This window comes from Nicotiana sylvestris, chromosome 6, assembly GCF_000393655.2.
Source record: "Nicotiana sylvestris chromosome 6, ASM39365v2, whole genome shotgun sequence".
Lineage (NCBI taxonomy): Eukaryota > Viridiplantae > Streptophyta > Magnoliopsida > Solanales > Solanaceae > Nicotiana > Nicotiana sylvestris.
Genome location: NC_091062.1, coordinates 93,260,366 through 93,281,383, shown reverse-complemented (window position 1 = coordinate 93,281,383; position 21,018 = coordinate 93,260,366). Strand labels below are relative to the sequence as shown.

The 21,018-nt window shown below is 33.2% G+C and overlaps 2 protein-coding genes and 1 pseudogene across 3 annotated transcripts; all 3 read right to left on the bottom strand.

The window, feature by feature from the left end:
* Window positions 1-3,224: 3,224 nt before the first annotated feature.
* LOC104223152 (uncharacterized) lies at window positions 3,225-4,323 on the bottom strand (annotated as a pseudogene).
* Window positions 4,117-7,242, bottom strand: LOC104223153 (hypersensitive-induced reaction 1 protein-like). Of its 2 annotated transcripts, none has more exons than XM_009774525.2 (6): window positions 7,015-7,242; window positions 5,968-6,159; window positions 5,671-5,791; window positions 5,434-5,525; window positions 5,258-5,354; window positions 4,117-4,682 (listed from the first exon to the last, which is right to left on the bottom strand). In XM_009774525.2, the coding sequence occupies exons 2-6, from the start codon at window positions 6,154-6,156 to the stop codon at window positions 4,324-4,326; spliced, it is 858 nt and encodes a 285-aa protein (XP_009772827.1). In that variant the 5' UTR covers window positions 6,157-6,159; window positions 7,015-7,242; the 3' UTR covers window positions 4,117-4,323. The 2 variants fall into 2 exon arrangements, with proteins under 2 accessions (XP_009772827.1, XP_009772828.1); XM_009774526.2 differs by having other exon boundaries at window positions 7,022-7,148.
* A 10,736-nt stretch (window positions 7,243-17,978) lies between these two features.
* LOC138870953 (uncharacterized) lies at window positions 17,979-20,796 on the bottom strand. Its single transcript, XM_070148796.1, has 5 exons — window positions 20,452-20,796; window positions 19,975-20,069; window positions 19,263-19,813; window positions 18,506-18,849; window positions 17,979-18,302 (listed from the first exon to the last, which is right to left on the bottom strand). Exons 1-5 carry the CDS (start codon window positions 20,794-20,796, stop codon window positions 17,979-17,981), a joined length of 1,659 nt encoding a protein of 552 aa, XP_070004897.1.
* Between the last annotated feature and the right edge of the window lie 222 nt (window positions 20,797-21,018).

The following is a 21,018-nucleotide window of genomic DNA, read 5'->3' as shown; positions in this document are numbered from 1 at the left end:
AGTTCCTACTCGACTTCTTTTTTACTTTTTATTCAAAGAAGGATCTTCAAGTGTGGCTCCTAGTGTTTTACTTTATTTTTTCAAATTAAGACGAAATTTCAAGTAAAATATTAATTTCGAACTCTAGGAATGAGGAATTTCATGACTGTAAAAGGAGTCCTTTACCTCCCTAGCAAGTCTATTTGGAGCAAATCAAGAGAGGCTAATTTGCAGAAGATAATTACTCATTCATTTATCATAAACTGAAGGCTCGTGGTTTAACCAAATTATCCGCCTACTGCATTCTTAATTAAGTCAAGAATCAAATGGTCTTTTTTTTACGTGTACTACTACTAGAAAAGATGACTTGGCACTTCTCTTTGGCCAAAAATCCTATTTATCTTTTTTCTCAAATTTTTATCCTTTTCTCCTAATTTTCAAGTTATCATATTGTAAGAGTAAATGTGCAAATATTTACTACTCCACTCATTCATGTTCTTTATTATAAGAAACGTTACAGTTTATAATTTTCTATTTATCATATATCTTCATATTGTAAGAGTAGATGTGCCAATATTTACTACTCCACTCATTCATGTTCTTTATTCTAAAAACTAGTGTACTTGGCCGCGCATCACGCGGTCATGAAATAAATCTCTTACAAATTAAATACTAAAATAATAATTAAATGAAAAAAATAAAATATACAACCAAGTAATTATAAAACCAAGTGTATCCTCATCAAGTTGGTTACCAGAAGACAACAAACTAAAAGCCCATCAAATGAGAAAAGTGGCTTATTAATGTATTTCCAACTTGGATGTCTCTCTCCCTCCATTAGCTCTAACATTCTCCATATCACCAATTCCATATAATAATAAAAATATAACAACGTTTACACTGAGGAGGATAAATTTTAAGAATTTGTGAATACAATAGAAGAAATAACATCTAGTACCGGAAATTTGTCTGGGAAACTACAAGCTCGAAAGCTAGAATTCCTACATGAATAATTTTTATAAGATCATTACACGAAAAATCGGATATGTAACATTTAACTACTTCTATGAAAGTCTATGTTTGTCAATGATACCAACAACATACTACAATCGATGAAGGCTGGTCAAGTGGAAGTACCTTGGTGTCAGAATTTGACATACCAACGATAACTTTCCTTCTAATTTGAAAAGGAGACTATAAACAGCAACGCTTGTATCTTTAAATCAATTCCCAGTACTCTTCTCTCCATCCAAGTTCAAATGTTGGAAGGTCATCCTTCCACTCTCCAGTCTCCAGTGCTGGTTGCTGGTCTTGTAACAAGGATCTCATTGGCACATCTGAGAAGTTAACAATAGTCAGTTAGCAATGAAAGTTAAGGGAAAACAAAATAGAAAAGATAGATCATCAAAGAAATAGCAGATAAATGCATATGTTAGAAGTCAAACCCAATACCTGAAAGAAAACAAATGGCCAATGTCAAATTCATATTATTTCTACTCTTAAAAAAACAAATCCTCGCACAAGCAAATAATGAGAATCGAGAAGTAGAAAAATAGAAAAAGGTATAGGAGGACCAGTTAGCTTAGAAGGTATATGTTCTCTTCCATCGTTACAAAATTGAGGTTCTACGTTTTAATTGTATAACTACACATTCTTTCGGAACCGAGGGAACATATAATGGAATTCTTGAAACTGAACCAGTTTTGGAAAATGAAACGTCGTCATAACGGTTTAGTAGTAAAGTTTCCCCCTTCAATGCTTATTATTCTTTTAAGAATTCTTAGAAATGAACCGTTATAATAAACGGTTATTTATTAAAGTCTCCTCCTTTGATTGCATTAATTAGATATATATTGTTTTACATATTATATTAAAATGAGAGAAAACTTTCAAAAATCTAAGAAAATAGATAAATATATTTCCTAGATGAGGAGAGGTGTCACATCAGCTTTTTCATTTCCTACTTTATATATAGATGTTACCGTCCCAATATTTACTACTCCACTAATTCCTATTCTTTATTGTAAAATATTTAAAAGTCTAAAAATATTTACTACCCAACCTTTCATATTCCATCCGTGAAGAGTGATATGAAAATATATACTAAAACGGAGTAGTCCTTTGGATGTCATTTTAGGTAGAATTTGGGCCGGTTCAAGTCAATACATTTTCCTACAAATAAAAAATTCAGAGTAATCAGACTTTGCTTCCTGAACGACTGCATCGATTCTTCAATTTTTTATATGTAAGTTTTGCAAATCTTTAGATTGTTTATCATGTGTGTACACACCAATACAAAAACACTTACTAATACAACTAGCTTTGCACATAATTTCATGAATATTTTGTATAGTACTCCACTGTTTAGCTAATTTCAATTGGCAAATGTAGAAGTGTGCGTGAATGATTTGGCTTCTGAGTTTAAAAAGAATTATGATTTGAAATATTGTACTATTTGATTTTTGTTTTGTTTCTATTTTGTTGTTTCAAATATGGCTTTCACGAACGAAGAGTTTTAATAGCCTGGCTTATGGTTAGAGACATGACTTTTCGCGGACCTTGACTTATAGGTTACTATTTTCAGCATTCCCTTTCGGCTGCTTTTCTTCAAAAGAATACGTTTTTTCCTTTATGTTGCTACCTATCCACCAACTTGTGGCTTTTGTTTCTCAATACAAGTAATTTAAAAGTTTCTTATTCTTCTAACGAGAAGCTTTTGGGCAGAAATAGTATCATTTTTAATCATTTCTTGACAATATATAATACAACTTGAAGGGTATGTAATTTCGGTAAAGACATACACGCAATTGGTGTTTTTATCAAACAATAAACAAATTATATGTGTCTTTTCTATACAAAGTTATCACTTAACTATAGCTAAATAATGTGTATCCTCTCTTTAGTTTTTTTAACTGCTAATATTAAATTAGTTAGTTTGGTATAAATACCAGAAGAATTATGAAAGTACTAAAATTTAACTAACTAATAAAAGGAAAATAATATATATATATATATATATATAAAACAAAATGTCCAAATAAAGAGATTAATTTTTTTAAAATTGTAAAAGAACAATAGTCAAGTGATGAAAAATTAGTGCAACATATAGTTAAGTGGTAATAATAAAACACACTAAAACTAAACTATATATTTGAATTTGAAGTAACTTTTTTAATTTGTATATTAGAAAAAGATAATGTAGTTCTTTTGTTATCGCTAGTTACTTATAAGGTCAATTCCAACAACCTGCCTTAGACGTTAAACAATATGATCTAATTTATTACACCAACTTATTACATCAGGTGAAACGAATGTAGGAAATTCTAATGTGTATGTAGGATAGTGAATTTCTAAACAACCCTAGTGTAGCAATCTTAGAACTTCCTATTAGGCAGTGAACCTATAAACCATAATGTGTTTATAAGTTTCCCCTGGATTCACAATCTGAGAAGGAAAATTGGGATGATTAACAGAATCTGGGAAGCCTTGTGTCTCCAAACAAAGTGCAGCATACTTTGAGTAAACAAATCCACCTTTTCCCTTAGCATTTTCCAACATATTACTTGTGTAAAACTGCACACCAGGTTTATTAGTCCACAATTCCATCTTCCTACCTGATTTGCTTTCTTGAACAATTGCCACCCTTTGCAAATGTTTTCCCTCAGTATTATCCAACACATAGTTGATATCATATCCACCTGGTATATCACTGAACTTTCTCCCTATTGTCCTTGGCTTGAGGAAATCATAGGCTGTTCCTTCAACCGGAGTAATTTGTCTGGTGGGGATCAACTTATCATCGACAGGAGTAATCTTGGATCCGAAAAGCTGAATAGTGTGGGAGAAAATGTTGCCGCTGGTGTGTCCGCCAAGATTCCAGTAAGTGTGTGATGCTAAATTGACTGGTGTTGCTTTGTTTAGAGGCGTTGCTTGCATGTTTATGGCTAACTTGTTTGTATCAACGAACATGTATTTCACCTTGACAGAAAGGTCACCAGGAAATCCTGTTTTCACAACATTTGATATTCAAGATTGCTCCAGTAGAGCAATCTAGTGTATGTAGATTGATAATTGGGAAGCAAGATTGCTCCAGTAGAGCAAAATAGGGAAGGAGATAATATTGATGAAACATAAAGGTAAGCTGCCAAATATCAGATAGCAATTCATAATTCTTCAAAAAGGGTCTGAAGATCTTCAAAAACTTACATGCTTCTGTACATAGGATAGTAGTATATTCACAACTTCAAAGTCAATCTCACCACATATTTCCACACTTGACAAAATAAAGACAAAAGGAAAAATAGCTGCTTCAAGGGAAACACATTGACATTTCTGAGACAACATTTAATGCTCCGTAGAAGCTTGAAGGAGTCCGTCGCGAATCTGGCTTGCCACGTCTCTTACAGCACCAGGCCCATGAGGAAGGAAAACGGCAGATGATTTGCTGGAAGCGCCAATTTCTTTCATGGTGTCAAAGTACTGAGTTAAAAGGACCATGTCCATAACATCCTTCGCCGAGGTTCCAGGTACATTCACTGAGAAGCCAAGCACACTGTCTCTTAAACCATCCACAATTGCTTGACGCTGTCGTGCAATACCTAATCCTGAGAGATACTTTGACTCTGCCTCTCCTTCAGCCCTTTTAATTTGTAAAATCTTCTCAGCCTCTGCCTTCTCATTAGCCGCCAACCTCATCCGAGCAGCTGCAAAGTTGAAGACAGTTAAGAAATAAAAATAGCAAGACAAATTGGATAAGAATATCAGTCTTTGGTTAACCAAAAATCATTAAACAGGTAAAGAGAATAGATTCTAGTCCTTGAAGAGCTTGGTAGACATAGATTGCACTACAACTCCTAAAGCGGCCATGTAACTGTGTCTAGAATTTCGTTTACATAAATAATTCACATTTTTAATAGAAGGAAAACCATCCAGTGATGTATACATTCATGTTGAGATTATCTACTGAGAGCAGTTGACAGATAGAACACGCTATTAGTAGGCTTGTAGCCTGTTTGGCCAAACTTCCAAAATCAACTTTTTTTGAAAAGTGCATTTCAAAAAAATACTTTTGCTGAAAATCAGTTTGTGGCTAATTGATTTGCAAATCACTTTTGAGCAACAATTAGTATTTGGCCAAATTTTTAAAAAGTGTTTCAAAAAGTATTTTTCAAGTTGGGAAAAAAGCATTTCTGGCCACAAAAAAGAAAAAAGCACTTTAGGCAAAAATGAAGCTTGGCCAAACAGGGTATTAATTAGAGGAAAAAGATTTTAGACATACCAGCATTGATTTCATTCATAGCTCTCTTAACATGCTCATCTGGTTCTATATCAACTATAAGTGTCTGAACAATTTCATATCCATAAGCCGACATAGCCTGTACAGGATCATAATGGCACTTGTATGAGATCCAATATATGATATCGGAGAAAAGAAGCATTGAGGATTTGGCTTACCTTCTCAAGTTCATCCTCAACAGCCCTGGCAATATCATTTTTCTGCTCAAAAACATCATCAAGATTGAGTTTTGGAACACTTGCTCTTATGACTGAAGAAACATAAGAATGTAGATTTGTGTAAGTTAGCATTATCTGTTGAAATCAATATATTGTGAGAAATAAATTTGTACGAATAAAACTCAAGTCAAAGAGAGAATCATCAAATACATATAAAGTGACATCATAGATAGCTACCATCGAAAACATAGGCTTGAATTTGACCCTTAGTGTTGGTTAGTCTGTAGAAAGCATCATTTGCTTTGTCTGCAAGAGCACGGTACTGAATTGATGCCACTACATTGACAAATACATTATCCTGCACAATTATTGCAATAAATGTATAAGTCATACAGGCGTAAATACTGAAAAACCATCACCTACTTACGTTTTGTGAAAGTGCCAATTTTGATTGACTTTGATGATTTGGTTATGAAATACCAAAATGGTTTGTTTCAAGTCGATTTTATTCTTGTTTCAGGACAAAGAATAGACCTTAGTCTTTGTCTCACAGCGAACATCCAGTTGCTGCACCCTAAGGGAGAGATGGCCAGCCAGCTGAAATCCAAGGAACCAAGGCAGACAGTGGCAACCAGGCTGAAGCACATCTTGATACTTGCCAAACTGCTCCGTAATTGCAACCGTGGATTGATCAACTTGTACACAGCACAACAAATTGCCCATACTCTGTGAAGATGGCATTAAAAGGAAGATGATCCACAAAAGTGACCCATGAAATCTTTTTCTTTTTCAAAAAAGTGACCCATGAAACATGCTCAAAAGACATTACACCAAAGGAACTTGCCATTATTAACCAGCAATCTAGACTATCTCAGATTCATATGACAAATTTCATTGACTAAGTTTACAAACTACACTTGAACACTCACAATCCAACAACAACAAACCCAGTATAATTCCACAAGTGGGGTCTGAGGAGGGTAATGCGTAGCAGACCTTACACCCTACCTCGGGGTAGAGAGGTTACAACAACAACAACAACATATCCAACAAGTGGGGTAGAGAGGTTGTTTCAGATAAACCCGGCTCAAGGAAAGATGAAAAGAAAGTAGCAGTAACAACAGGAAGATAATAAAATAACAAGCGGAATGATCAACATGTAGTAATAGAGATCTAACAATAATAGAATACAAGTTTACAATCCAAAAATGGGTGATTCTATAGGGGATTAATTCAAACTTTTGTGGAAAATTTGCAGAATTTGCCATAAACTCCAGGTTGACCACGAAAAAGATTCAGTCTTACGATGTTAGCAGTCCAATTATTGTTTTCTAAAGCTACTGTATGCATCTACAAAAGGCATATCCCACCAAATTGACATGAAAATTGAATTTTTCCTGTCAATCTTCTAGAAAAAAAAAAGCTTTAAACCTAATTTACCTTATCAAACCAAAAACCGACTTTAATTTCTGTTCAAGAAGGCAAGAAGCTATATTCCATGTCATCAAATAAAGGAAACTACAGAAGATATTTTCAGTTTACAAGTATTGACAAAATTGAACTGAGAAAGAAGAAACTTACGACTTACGAAACAAGCAACAAAGCACAGGAACAGCAAAAAGGTCTGAAGAATTTTGAATTGGGCTTCGCTAGCTGGAGGGAGTGCCTTTGTATATGAGCTGTTTGGTTGTGTGTCTGTTGGGGGGTTGGTTTTGGGGGGGGGGGGGTGGGGAGTGGACTTTAGTAAGGAAGTTCGTGGAAATGGAGATTAGACGGAATATACTCTTGGAAAAATATCAAAAATGATGTAGACGGTAGCAGGGTTCTTCGTTCGGATTGGATATCCGAAATCCGAACCGATCCATTCAATTTCGGATTTCGGATAATTTCGGATCGGATTCGAATTGGTATATTTTTATTCTATCCGATCGAAAATTCGAAATTATTAGGCAATGTATAAATACTACACTTTAATTTCGGATAGTCAGTACGTCCTTTACATCTTTCGCCAAGTTATTACCTTTACAATTGCTAGATTTAGCTATATTGACACCATAGTACTCCCATATTGCATAAACATGAATTTTTCTTAATGTATTGTCTCTTTTACAAATAAATATACATATTAATTTGCAACTTTGAGGCATAATAATACGATCTGAAATCCTATCCAATCCAAACTTTAAAATTCGATCCCTTCCGATATAATTTGGATCGGATTCGGATAGCATTTTATAAAATCCGAAATATGCTAAATTCGATCTGATCCGATCCGATCCGTGCACAGCCCTAGACAGTAGCGGGTTGCAACTAGCAACGTTGCGTGTTACATAGCACGCATTAAGATTTTAGTTTCTAAGAATCTGTTTGGCAAAATATTTTTTGAAAACGGAAAAGGGCCAAAAATATCCTTGAACTATTTAAAATGGCTCAAAAATACCCTCCATTTATTTTTAGTACCAAAACTATTCCTATCGTCTATGTTTTGGACCACAAATGCCCCTTAAGCCGTTAGTCTTGCCATTAAAACTGACATGACAGTCCAACTAGGTTAGATTTGCTTATATGACCATCCACCTAAGCAATCCAGCATGGCGAAAAGTTTATTATTTGTTCTTGAATCCTAATCACAAAAAAAAAAAAAAAAAGTTACAATATACCCAAATAGTTCTTAATTGGGGTTTATGATTTGATTTAAAAACTCCATTGTGTTGAAGTTCTCTAAGTATGCTGAAGTTTGTTTGAAGTTGTACATGTGTGTCGAAGGATCGAGCTCATTGATTGGATTTTAGGGCCAACAGATCTAAGGCTCAAATTTAATTCAAATGGTTGATTGTTGTTAGAAAACTTGTGTAGCCATTCTTTATGTATCAAAATTTGAAAATAACTGTTGATTTGAAACCTTCTTGGTGAAATATTTTGTAGTTGTTGTTAGGTTATTGAAAATAATTGTTGTCAAATTTTAAGAGTTTTAATTGTATGTTACTGTAAATTGCTTCGATATTGCGATTGAAGCTAAAAATTGAACTTTAACAACTGATTTTGATTTGAACATATGAGCTAACCTCCCCCCCCCCCCAACCTAAAAAAAACTTCATGGAAGAGTTCTTAAAAGCTTGATAATCTGAAAAGTGTTTTGTAAATTTATGATTGGTTTGATCTGAATCTTACTAGGGATTGTTGGGTTGACGTTGTGAAGCTATAACAGATAAGCATCTAAAAATTTAGATCAAACTAATAATAAATTCACAAAAGAGAACGATGGAGCTTTTTTATCAAATCATAATCAAGAACTATTTTGGTTTTTTTTTTTAATTTTCTGATTTCTTTTTTTGTGATTAGGATTCAAGAACAAAGAATAAACTTTTCGCCACACTGGATTGCTTAGGTGGATGGTCATGTAAGCAAATCTGACCCAGTTGGACTGCCATGTCAGTTTCAATGGCAAGACTAACGGTTTAAGGGGCATTTGTGGTCAAAATATAAGCGACAGGGATATTTTTGGTACCAAAAGTAAACGGAGGATATTTTTGAGCTTTTTCAAATAGTTCAAAGACATTTTTGGCTCTTTTCCGTTTTGAAAAAGTACTTTCGCAAGATAACAATTTGTATTTGGCCAATTTGTTTGAGTAGTGCTTTTTGAAAGCTCACTTTTTTTGACCAATCTTATAAAAAGCAATTTTAAATATCAAATTACGAAAAAGAACAGTAAAGGTTCAATTTGCAATTAGTATTATTTGGAAAAGAAAAATAAAATTAAACATTTATTACAAAAGAATTCAATTAAAATATAAAACATGAAGTAAAAATATTAATTAAAAATTCTAATTAATAAAAATATAGTTTTACAAAGCAATAATATTGAGTATTTAGTATTACCTATTATTTACATGATAATTTAAATATGTCAAAATACATCATTCAATATAAATTTAAAATTTACTCTTAGGAACAGGAGAAAGAGAATAAAATTATGATTAAAACAAAAAAGAGAATAAATGTATATTAGAAATAAAAAAAAAGTTAATGAAGGATAATTTGAAAAATATAAATTTATTGTGAGGTTATTTTTTGTCTTGAATAACTTAATTTTTTACTTCTGCTTCTGCTTCTGCTTTTTGGAAGAAGTTAGAATTTGTAGCTTTTTTTGGTCTCCCCAAAAGCAGGAAAATTGTTTCTGCTACTACTGACAAATACTTTTTCATTTTGGCCAGACACCTTAAATTTTTTAAAAAATACATTTTTGACCCAAAAAATATTTTTGGCCTCCTAGAAGCTTGGTCAAACATGCTCTAATTCTAGAATAATGTTCTCAAATGTTAAAAATTTAACTTAAAATGTAATATTTATGTATATTGCATTAATTTTTAACACAGAGAGAAAATTTGTGTTAAAATTATTGGGTTCGGTCGAATTGCTATAGTACTTTCATTAATTTTAATTTTTTTGACCGAAAAAAAACCACTTGCTAAGCTTTGGTTACCCTATTACTTTAATTCATCTTCCTGAAATATAAAAAGGAAGAAATCAAATCAAATGAAAAATAAAAAGATGTTGATTTCGAATCTTTGAATGATATCATTTTCAATTTGTCACTATAATTGTAACCATTGACTTTGTGATAAATACTGGGATGGGAAATCAAACACCCCCCCCCCCCCAAAAAAAAATAAAAGGAATTTGTGATATCCACTAATGGATTGGTGCAAAAGCGTATTGACTTTTGATTTTCCCTTCTTAGTAGGGAGGACATTAGGTACATATTGCAAATATGTTTCCAATAAAAAAAATGAAACGTTAACAGGCACGTAAAAGGACATATTTTATTACCCATTTGCTAAAGAATAATTTTGGAAGTGGCTTCTGGCGAAGTATTCACTCACATTCATTCGTTTTCTGGTCTCCATATATAGGCATAGTGGTTTACTCGACTTTTATGCAAAAGTAAGAGTAAATTCAAAGCTATTTTTCGAACGAATAAATTGTAGGAGTATTCGTTAACTGATATTGCGCGTGATTTAACCAAATAACACACCTCTTTGTTTCCAATTAAGTCGAATGAATCAAATAATCTTGTTTTTTTAAAAAAAAAAATAAATAATTAGTCCATTTCTAGCAACCTGCCTTAAACGTTCAATAATATGACCAAAATTTGCAGATACCATCTTATCCTAATCTATATGACTACATCAGGTGGCACCTATGTAGGATATTCTTATTGTAAATGTAGGGTATAAGTTAAAAGAGTTTGCATTGGAATTTATGTTTATTTTAAGGATAAATGTCAAATGAACGGCTACGTCATGAAAAGGATTACAAGGAACACCGGTGGTGCTTGCTGTTAACTAATTAAGAAACTTATGGCAAGGGATGATTAATCTATCTCTTTATTCATAATCGTGGAATGAGTTTAATAAGATTATGTCCTGCACCTAGTCAAGATCAAGAGATCAAAATTCAAACTGTAGTGTCACGAGTACGAATTTTAGATAAGAAAGCATAGTTGGGGCCTTCTCACGGTTGTCCAACCAATATTGTCTGAACGCGAACCTATAAGTCACACATTAACAACTTTACCGTTGGTCTAAGGCTCCCTTCAATATTGTCCAATTGGGGCTTCCCGTAAGTGAACCTTTTCATTTTGCTTTTCTTGCTTTTGAGTGTTACCTACCAATAATAACCAAGTCGGAAGATTATGACCTTAATAGAAGCATATCATGGGTTTTGGAACGGCTAGTTGGACAATGTAGCTTTGTGAGAAAATAGCAAAACTCGAGGATAAGCTGTGAATTATCAATGTCTATTCGACAATATATTCAAACACCACCAAAAAAAAAAGGAAAGAGCAGTAGACTATTCTATTCCTGGAAAAAAAAAGACTAAAATAATATCTTATATTTTTTATAAAGAGGAGTATTTATATTTCAATTAGATGATGCTAATGTTTTTCTTCTTCTTTGTTTCTGCCATTTAAAGAGGGTATTGATCCCTGTATCTCTAGCATGCTAAGCGAGCGCTACCATCTGAACTACATCCCCAGTTTCTCTAATTGCTACGAGTAATTTACATTTACTGATTCTTACGTGGAATATAGCTACATGGCCAATAATGTTTCTCTACTCAAATCCCCTCCACACCCCCCCCCCGGGCATATTGTGTTTGTTGTGTGATGAACATCAACAAATATCATGATGACAGGTCCCTAGACTGATTAGTGGAAAAGGTCGCCTCAGGAAGTTACACAACAAATTATGATCAGTAATATAAGCATCACAATATCTCACTAATATGAATGGTGCATAATTTTAAATTTTAAAATGCGCCAAAATAACTCAATTAGAGGGACAAAATGGATGCGTTGGTAGATGGTGATAATTAAAATTGGGGTCAAAAGACTCTAAACTAAGTGTGGAATAAGTGCACATTCGTTTTAGATAGAACTTAATTGGAAGATATTGCGTCTTCTGAAACTTATGTTAAAATACCTGGCGTTGCTTGGCTTTGTAAAGTATGAAGAATGATAGTAGTAATGTTTTATCGTTAAGTTGAGTAATGTTGTGAAGGCCATATATTGCTCAATTAACTAGGGAGCATTTGCATCTATACCCGTTTTTTGGGTCATATTTTAACTTGTGTCCGCTTTGCAAAAAAAATTGTAAGCGTACCCACTTTTTTTGCATAACTTTAACATACGGGGCTGAAATAACAAATGCATACAAGTAATTGCTAGATACCAAATTCTAAATAGATCGACTAAAACCTATAGATGGTTTATGATTCATACTTGATCCAAAGACTACGATTGATTACTTTTAAAAGCCAAAAGTGATTCTTATTTTCATGGAATTTTTACATTCCTATGCCACATAGGAAACCTTATTACCCTCGATGTTTAAGGTTTGACTTAATTACACTTAGTATATCAAATTATCAATTTTATACCATAATTAATTAAGGGTATAATTAATTGTACGTTTTTTACTCCTTAATTAAAGGAATCTGTATATCTCAGTATCCCCACTCATCCCACGTTTCTCTCTCCTAACCCCTCAGCCTCACTTATGTTTTACCCATACCCACGTTCTTTTTACCATTTTCCATCTACTGTAACCAAATTCTCCCTCTAAATTCACAGAAAATTGAAGAAACCCTTCAACAAAGTTTGGTCCCCATTTTACTCCAGTTGAAGTTCATCAATGAAGAACAACAAAGCTTCGAAACAAAGTCCTAAAAATCAGCAGTAGCTGATATACCCTCATTTGATTTGGGTGTGTTATCCCCAAAATCACCCAAAAAGCAAGGCAAATCTCCACATGCAATTGCAGAGACTACTCATGGTTCCTCTCCCCAATAAATCAGAGCCGAGATGAGAACCAAAAAAAACATGATGTAGATGCTGGAGAAACTTCTGCACCAGGCAAACAAGTCAAACGAAAAGGAAAAGAGATTTCAGTAGACGACGACTTTGTAAATGAGGTCCCTAATCTTCGAACAGGAAAGAAAGCAAAGGTGTCTCCTGTTTCGAAAAATCCAAAAATGAAGAAACATTCAAAAAAATGCCCTAAAATTGTTCGGAACCAATCATTGGCGAAGGTAAACATTTATTAGTTTCGTTTCTAATTTTTTAGTTTGGTTTAGGATGGTAAAATATGTGTTATACGCGTGTTAAACAAGTGTAGAGTAATTGTCTTAATTTTGAAGATTATTTGTAGTTGTGATGTTCTGCCTTTATAGTTTTTTTGTAGTTATACTGTTAGGTAACTTGTACTATTTGAAGCAGAATTGTATTTATCTTTTGTTGCTGCCTTTTTGTAGAAAATGCTTTAAATTATATATATTATGTAATCATTTGTAGTTATGTTGTAGTTAAAATGTAGATGAATTTATCCTTTTTATGCATTTTATTAATGTGAATTAATTTATTATTTGTGCAGAATGGACAGTTTTTTGTCCCACATAATGTTGATTATGGGGTGCTTAGATTCCACACTTTTTGTGATCCTAGCATTCCTAGCCAGATTAAAGAGCTTCTATCCCCAAATGGGTTGAATCTTTTCAAAAAGACGTGTTATGGATACTTACTGTCTCTTCCCACCGTATGCATGCAAAACCAAGCCATCCATCTTCTGATGAAGTATGAGTTGACCAAATCCAATGCATTATATTTTTTTGTACAGTTAAAGAGTGAAATATTAAATTTTGGATTGAGTGAGTTTGCATTAATTACTGGTCTAAGATGTGTTACCCAAGTTACTGATATTGGTTATACTCCCACTTATGTTAGCAAAATAATGAACAGTTATTTTCCTAACAAATTAAGAGTGGAGAAGTCTTATTTGAAACAGATAGTAACCACTAGATCCTAGGTAAATGATAAGGATGCGGTGAAGTTGTGCATCCTTTATCTTTTAGAATTTTTCATTTGTCCTTCGGACAAAGATCATGTTTCTTTTGTAGATCACTTTAGGTTCTATTTGGTAGAATCTGGGCAGTATGAGTCATACTCATGGGGTATTAAATCTTTTACCTAGATGATGGAATTTGTTAGGCACAGACTAAATCCGTATGTACATTCTTATCTCATACGGGGATGCTCACTAGCATTGCAAGTATGGCTTTATGAGTATTGCTCTACTGTCAGCACTGATCTAGCTACGAGGTGTTCTAACTCAATACCTCGTATACTAAGATGGTCAACTAGTAAGGAGTAGATTTGGTTAGCTGCCTTTGAAGAGAAGATGATAAAGCCTGAATGGATAAAGGTAAAGTTTCTTTTTTTTATGATTATACATTTACCTTCAAAATATCTACAATTATTCTACATTTTCTGCCTTGATCAAACTAATTTATTTTTCCTCATTTAGTTTACCAACATAGGTGAATCTAGAGAAGAGATTGCAGTGCTGACTTTGCCCGACAAAATTGAGTACAAAGTTCAAGAAGGTAAACAAACATCTGAGGTTCCCAATGCTGATCATCCTACGTTGGAACCCAAACAAACAGATGGAGAAGAGGACAAGGAGTCTATTGCTAAGAAGATTAGAAAATTAGAAAAAGGAATTGAGCAGGTAATACATATAAACTACAATATATCTACAAAATATCTACAATATATCTACATTTCATAAATTGTCTACAAAATATCTACAAATTTGTAAATTCTGATATATATCTATATATAATTGCATATGTTTTTGAATGTATGTTAGGACATATTATGAAGTTAACAACTTACTATATTGTAACTTGTAGGTTGATGGAAAGCTTGAAGATTTTAGGAAAGCTATCTTTGTAGAACTCGATAGCCTTCGAGGGTTTATAAATGAATCTGTGCAGACTGTTTTGCAAATGATAAATAGTAGAAATGTGCAAGATGATGCAAAGGTAAGATCTGACTTTTATTTTTATAGCAAAAGAATTTAGACATATGAAAAAATATATACAAACTAACATAAAAATTCAGTTTGCAGGCAGTTCAACCAAAAACAATGACCAACAAAAAGACTTGAACAATCAATATTTTCAGTTCAATATTGGGGAACAAGTGCAGGCCAGCACCAGCAAAACAGGTATCTACAAAATACCTACAAAGTATCTACAATTTGTTTTAGTGTATATACAACATATCTACTCTTATCCACAAATTATCTACAATTTTGATACACATATGCTACAACTTTCGAGCCACCATTATCCAGTATTATTTACCATTTTTAATTATAAAACAGAGCATGTTGAAGGTGCAGTTGGTCAAGAAAATCTTCCAGCACATGGTGATTTATATACACATTTTCAAGTTGCAGCTGATGAAGACAAAGCAGGTATCATACTGTCATTCAGAGATATTTTCTTATTGTTTGTAAATTTTAACATTCTTGTTAAGTAAGATATGAATTGTGTTATAGTGATGGAAGATATCAATGTGCAGTCCCCAATTCACGGAGTGACAGTAGCAGCTCAGACAGAACAGGTCATTGAGGAACATGACAATGAAGGTGCAGATGCACAGTATGTGGATCTAGGTGATTCAGAAGGATCAGGAGTTGAGAAGAAGGGGGTCACACTAGATGATTTTGAGTTGCCTGACAACTTATCCCAGTTGGTTAAGTTTGGCAAGCTCATACAAGATGATTCAACACCTATGCATCCGGGAGAACAAGGCATCCGGAAAAGCATGTCTGATCACCATTTATCCCTCTATACAGTTCTGGGGGCATCAGCTCAGTTGGACCTAAAATTTTCTACCTCAAGCACCCTTTTACTACTGGTATTGGTGAAGATGTAGATCCGGGGTTTTTAGATAACTTCAACAAGTGGTTATACCACTGTAGCGACAAACGTTCAAAGAGGTATGAATGCATAATTTTGACACTTGCATTTCAACATTTATCTTTTACATATCTAATTCAATCTACAATTTTTTTTTGACATTTATTTGTTATTACAGGAGGAAGACTCCGTTTTCCATAAAGGATAACCAAATTAAGCCTTGGTTAGACCTTGGAGTGGAAAAGGTTGATAAGAAGGAATGGTTCTTTTCCCTGGCTCACCCCGGACAAGTCCTCAATGACTCGGTAAGTATCAAAGAGTCTATTCCCAAGATATGATTTGTAGATATTTTGTCTTCTGTTTTGTAGTTTAATTGTATTTATGTTATAGATATCTATAATATATGAAGATGAATTGTAGTATAAATTGTAGATATAATGTAGACATGATTGTAGATGTTGTGTTACATGTTTGCCCAGTAACTGTAGATAAATTATAGTTATTTTTAGATTATTTGAAGTTGACTTTGTAGTTTAAATTGTAGAGCTATTTTTAGACATCATTGTAGATTTTTTCTTTCTGTTTTGTAGTAAATTGTAGTTATAATGTAGTTTTATGTAGATTATTTGAAGTTGACTTGCTATTTATATGCCAACTATTTTTTGTTGCAGAACATTGATGTTTTAATATATTACTTGAGGAAAAGAGGCAAGTATGACCCCAATAACAAGACCAGGTTTACCACAACAGATTGTTTGTTCAAGACCAGGATAAAACAAATTTATGAAAAGTTTATAAATTCACCTCCACAAAAGAAGTATTCGGTTGTTAAACCCCAAAATGTTATTGCAGAATATATTTTGGGGTATAGACTACTTGCCAATGTTGCATGGGATGAAGTTGATTGTGTCATTATGCCCGTCAATATTGTAGAAAAATTTTATTGGGTGTTGGTCGTTTTCGACATTGCAGACAGACAACTTTATGCGTATGATTCCATGGTCTCTTCATGCAACCATAAAGTTGTTGAATCCTGTGTCGAAAAGTTTTCTGTTATTATCCCTTTGTATTTGTCATGCACTGGTTTCTATGGGAAGCGTAAAGATATTAACTTCAAGAATACAAAGGCATACATCAAGAAACCTGTTACCGACCCTATTAACATTCAGTGGATCGTTGGAGAGATTCCACAGAAAAAAGAAGGGTCACTGTAAAAAATCTATTCTCTCTTTCTATGCATTTAATTCTTTTTTTATTTCTAATCATTTGGTAAATATTTAAAAAAAATTGTGTTCTGCAGTGATTGTGGTGTATTTGTTGCTGCCTTTGCGGAGTATGTTACCCTTGGAGATTTGTCAATTCCCGCAGAAGACCATTCTGATATTGACCAACATCGTAGACGCTATGGAGCGCTCCTATGGGACTATGCTACAAAGAAGTAGGAAGATGGGTCAATCAGTGAAAGTGAGGTTACAGGCATACTAGCAAGGAGGAAGGGTGCACCTGCATTGAATGAGAAAACAAGAGTCCAGAGAAAGAAGAAGTAGTGTCATGTATATGTAATTTAATTGATGCTAGTTTGTAGGAGAAGTATAGTACACAACTTTCTGAACAATTCATTTGTGTTTTTATTGTAGCAGACCTTTTGTTTTGTTAATTTCTATCTAGTTTAGTAGTTCACTTGAAAATATCTTGGTGGTTTTATCTCCAGTTGTTTAATATTTACAGCACTTGTTCTTCATTATCTTATTATGTTGTTAGAATACAAAATATCTACAAAAAAACTTCAAATTATCTACAATCTGGAAACACTGAATGTTGAGATTGTATATAATTTTATAGTTGAATAAGTATATAATTTGTAGGGAATACCTTCAGTTGTATTTAATTTCTGTATATAACTGTCAGTTCAATTTAAATTAATTTTTTTTAACTTGTAGTTATATTGTAGATAATAAATATTAACTGCTATTTACATAATGTCAAAAATGAAGGTAGATGCTTGACACAATACATAAAAACATGTTAACAAACACAAAAATAAATTGAAATTAACTACATTATGATCTTTAAAAACTTAAACGATTAGACACAAAATTCTGTTAACTTGAACAAACTAACAATTATTTTGAAATACTATTCTAACTACATGATATTTATTTCTTTTTGGGTGCATTTTTGCAAGATCTTTTGTTATGCCCTTCACCTCCACAATTGCCACATGACACCTCGTACTTCTTTGACTTTAATTCATCATATGTTTTGTATCTTTCCTTTTAAGGTCTTCCTGGCTGCCTTTTCTCTCCCGTAGGTGGATTTACTACTTCATCAGTTATATGTTGTGGCACATTCCATTTGCTTTCATCAGGAAGGGGATTTACTGGTATTTCATATGTACTCAGTAGGCTCTCCCTTGTGTAATACGGAGAGCAATAGTTTTCATAAGTTTCATTCTTATGCCTTAAAACTGCCAAAGCATGCGCACATGGAAGTTCATCAAGTTGGAACTGGCCACAACTACATTTCTTGCTTTCAAGACACATAATGTACCGCTTCACACCATCTATCACAGTATGGATATGATCTGTTGAAGCCCTCACCTACAATTACATAACAAACAGAAAGAAAAATATTTACAATCATAAAAATAGATTATCTACAATTTATATACAACTTATCTACAATTTATCTACAAATTATCTACAATCTACAAATTAACTACAATTTGTCTACAATTTATCTACAATCGGGAAGCATTGTATATTAAAATATTATTTTTCTACACCAAATAAACAGATCTTACCCTAAGTTTCTGAGATAATGTATTATTTTTCTCTAATTCTTTGTTGAATTTGTACCCAAGGAATGTGAAAGTACCCTTTGCCTTCAATAACTTCTCTTTCGTCCAACGTTCAAGAAGTGTCCTCATATACTCTAATAGGTCAAATATTGGCATCTCTCTTGCATCTTTTGTTACAGCATTCAACGACTCTACAATGTTTGATGTCATAGTCCAAGTTTTATTCACTGTTGCATGTACTCTTGACCATCTATAATAGCCAATATCATAGAGGTATGATTTAACACGCGGGTCTATCTCTTCAATCTTCGACATCCTTTCATTAAATTCATCCAGAGTGTATGACCCTGCTGTAGCAAAGTACAATTCATTTAATTGTAGATGACCCTTCTTGAACTTTGCCCTTATATTTGTCCAAATATGCCAAATGCAAGAGTAGTGTGGCACGCCCAGATAGACAATTGATGTTGCCTTCATGATACTCTCATTCCTATCTAAAACAACACACATTGAAGTTCTTTCACCATATGCTTGCTAGAATTGCTCAAAAAATCACTTCCACGATGCGTCGTTTTCCGAATCCACCACAGCATATGCCAAAGACAATATTGTACCTATATTATTAGTAAAAAAAATAATTAACTGGCAGCTTTGAAAATGCATATAAAAACACAAATACATATAAACTACAATATATCTACAAAGTATCTACAATGTATCTACAATTTATAAACTGTCTACAAAATAACTACAATTTTACCTGCTGCATCCATTGTGCTTGCTGTCAGCATAATCCCCATGTAGGTTGTCTTTAAGAATGTCCCATCAACCACTACTACTGGTCTACAATATTTCCAACCACTTATTGATGTACAAAGAGCAACAAATGCATATAAGAAGCATTCATCTGTTGTCTTCTTCAATTTAACAACTGAACCAGGATACGTCTTCTCAAGAATATAAAAATATTTTGGTAATTTGTTGTAGGAGTCAGCCGGATGACCTCTCAAAAACTGTAAAGCCTTTTTCTTTGCTCTCCATGCTTGCATGTAGCTTAGGTTCACTCCGTGTTGGGACAACATGTCAGTTTGTATGTCCTTTGGTATGTAAACTGTCTTAGGATCACAATACATTGGCATGACCATGCTACTAACTACAACTGCAGTACGTTTGCGCTGTATGAATGTATCGTCCATTAAGGTGCATGTGTGTTGTCGGTTGAAACTCCTTATCTTGAACATTGCAGAATCATTAATTGATATTGCCTTGAAGTGCCAATTATAGTTTTCTCCAATGCATATAAGCCAGTAGCTACAAAAAAATACATTTATAATGCAGGTTATCAATGCACATGTAATAAAAGGACTGTTTTAACATAAAGAAACACACTATACAATATAACTACTTTTCATCTAAATATCACAAGGAAAATACTGTTTATAATGATATTTTCACCACTAATATCTTCATACCTTCTGTGGCTAGATCTTTTAACCCTGAATTGGAACTTGTGCATGATAGAATAGTGCTTCATTGCAGTTGCAATTGCTTGCTTGTCTTGATACACCTGTCCTTCTTCGATAACACTTTATGTACCTTCAGTTATTATTTCACTTTGATATTCCTCTATGACGGAAGAGGCTGGCATATCAAGTAACTATATTGTCCCAAACGAACCTGCATGAAAATAAAGATAAACAGTGTCATTACAATTTTGTAGAATCTTTGTAGATAAATGTAGATGCAGAAAAAAATTTGTAGTCAACATTTTTTCAACATAGATTGTAGTTTAATTGTAGTATAAATGTAGTAATTTTATAGATAATCATGAAAACAATATTGCTTTATACATCCTAAAACTGATGTGTAGTTTATTTGTAGATAAATGTAGGAATTTTATAGATATTACCATAAAATCAGACTTCCATAGAATTTGAAACATAACAAACCTGCACTTGTGTTCTCATTTGTAATAGTAATTCCATATTGAAATCTCGTACACTTATAAGTAACGGATACGATCCTAAGTTTTTATTCTCCTTTTTTGTCTCCATATACACACGAACCCCCATATTGTTCCTAATATCCATTGGAGGACAATTCTCATTCACAATGTATTTGATTTCTACAATTTTTTCCGAAGTATCAATCATTAATTGCTCTGCAATTGTAGAAACCAACATACTGTAACTTGCATCCTCATCGAGCACAATGCCATCAACTTGAAAATCTCTAAATCTGCCATAGCTATCCCAATTCCCATTTAATTGTAGCATGACTGAGATTTTGGACATGATTGCGTGTCGTTGCTGAGGTATTGTTCAATATTTTGTCGCTTTTTTTTATTTTTTGGATTAAGAAAAAAAGACGAAGAACAGAGAATCGGCAGAATTGATTTCTACAATTTGACTTGAATTTGTTGAATATTTTGTCGCTTCTTTGATCAGTGGATTGAGGAAAAAAATAGACGAACTGAGCTTTTGCAGAACTGATTTCTACAATTTGATTCGAAGCTT

Excerpts from the sequence above, each read along its gene's own strand:
- LOC104223153 (XM_009774525.2), bottom strand. The coding sequence starts at position 6,156 with ATGGGCAATTTGTTGTGCTGTGTACAAGTTGATCAATCCACGGTTGCA. Across the intron at positions 5,792-5,967 it reads GCTGTGAGACAAAGACTAAG|GATAATGTATTTGTCAATGT; the intron begins GTCTATTCTTTG and ends ATAATTGTGCAG. Across the intron at positions 4,683-5,257 it reads TATGAATGAAATCAATGCTG|CTGCTCGGATGAGGTTGGCG; the intron begins GTATGTCTAAAA and ends TCAACTTTGCAG.
- LOC138870953 (XM_070148796.1), bottom strand. The coding sequence starts at position 20,796 with ATGTCCAAAATCTCAGTCATGCTACAATTAAATGGGAATTGGGATAGC. Across the intron at positions 19,814-19,974 it reads AAAAGATCTAGCCACAGAAG|CTACTGGCTTATATGCATTG; the intron begins GTATGAAGATAT and ends ATTTTTTTGTAG. Across the intron at positions 18,850-19,262 it reads AAGCACAATGGATGCAGCAG|GGTCATACACTCTGGATGAA; the intron begins GTAAAATTGTAG and ends TTGCTACAGCAG.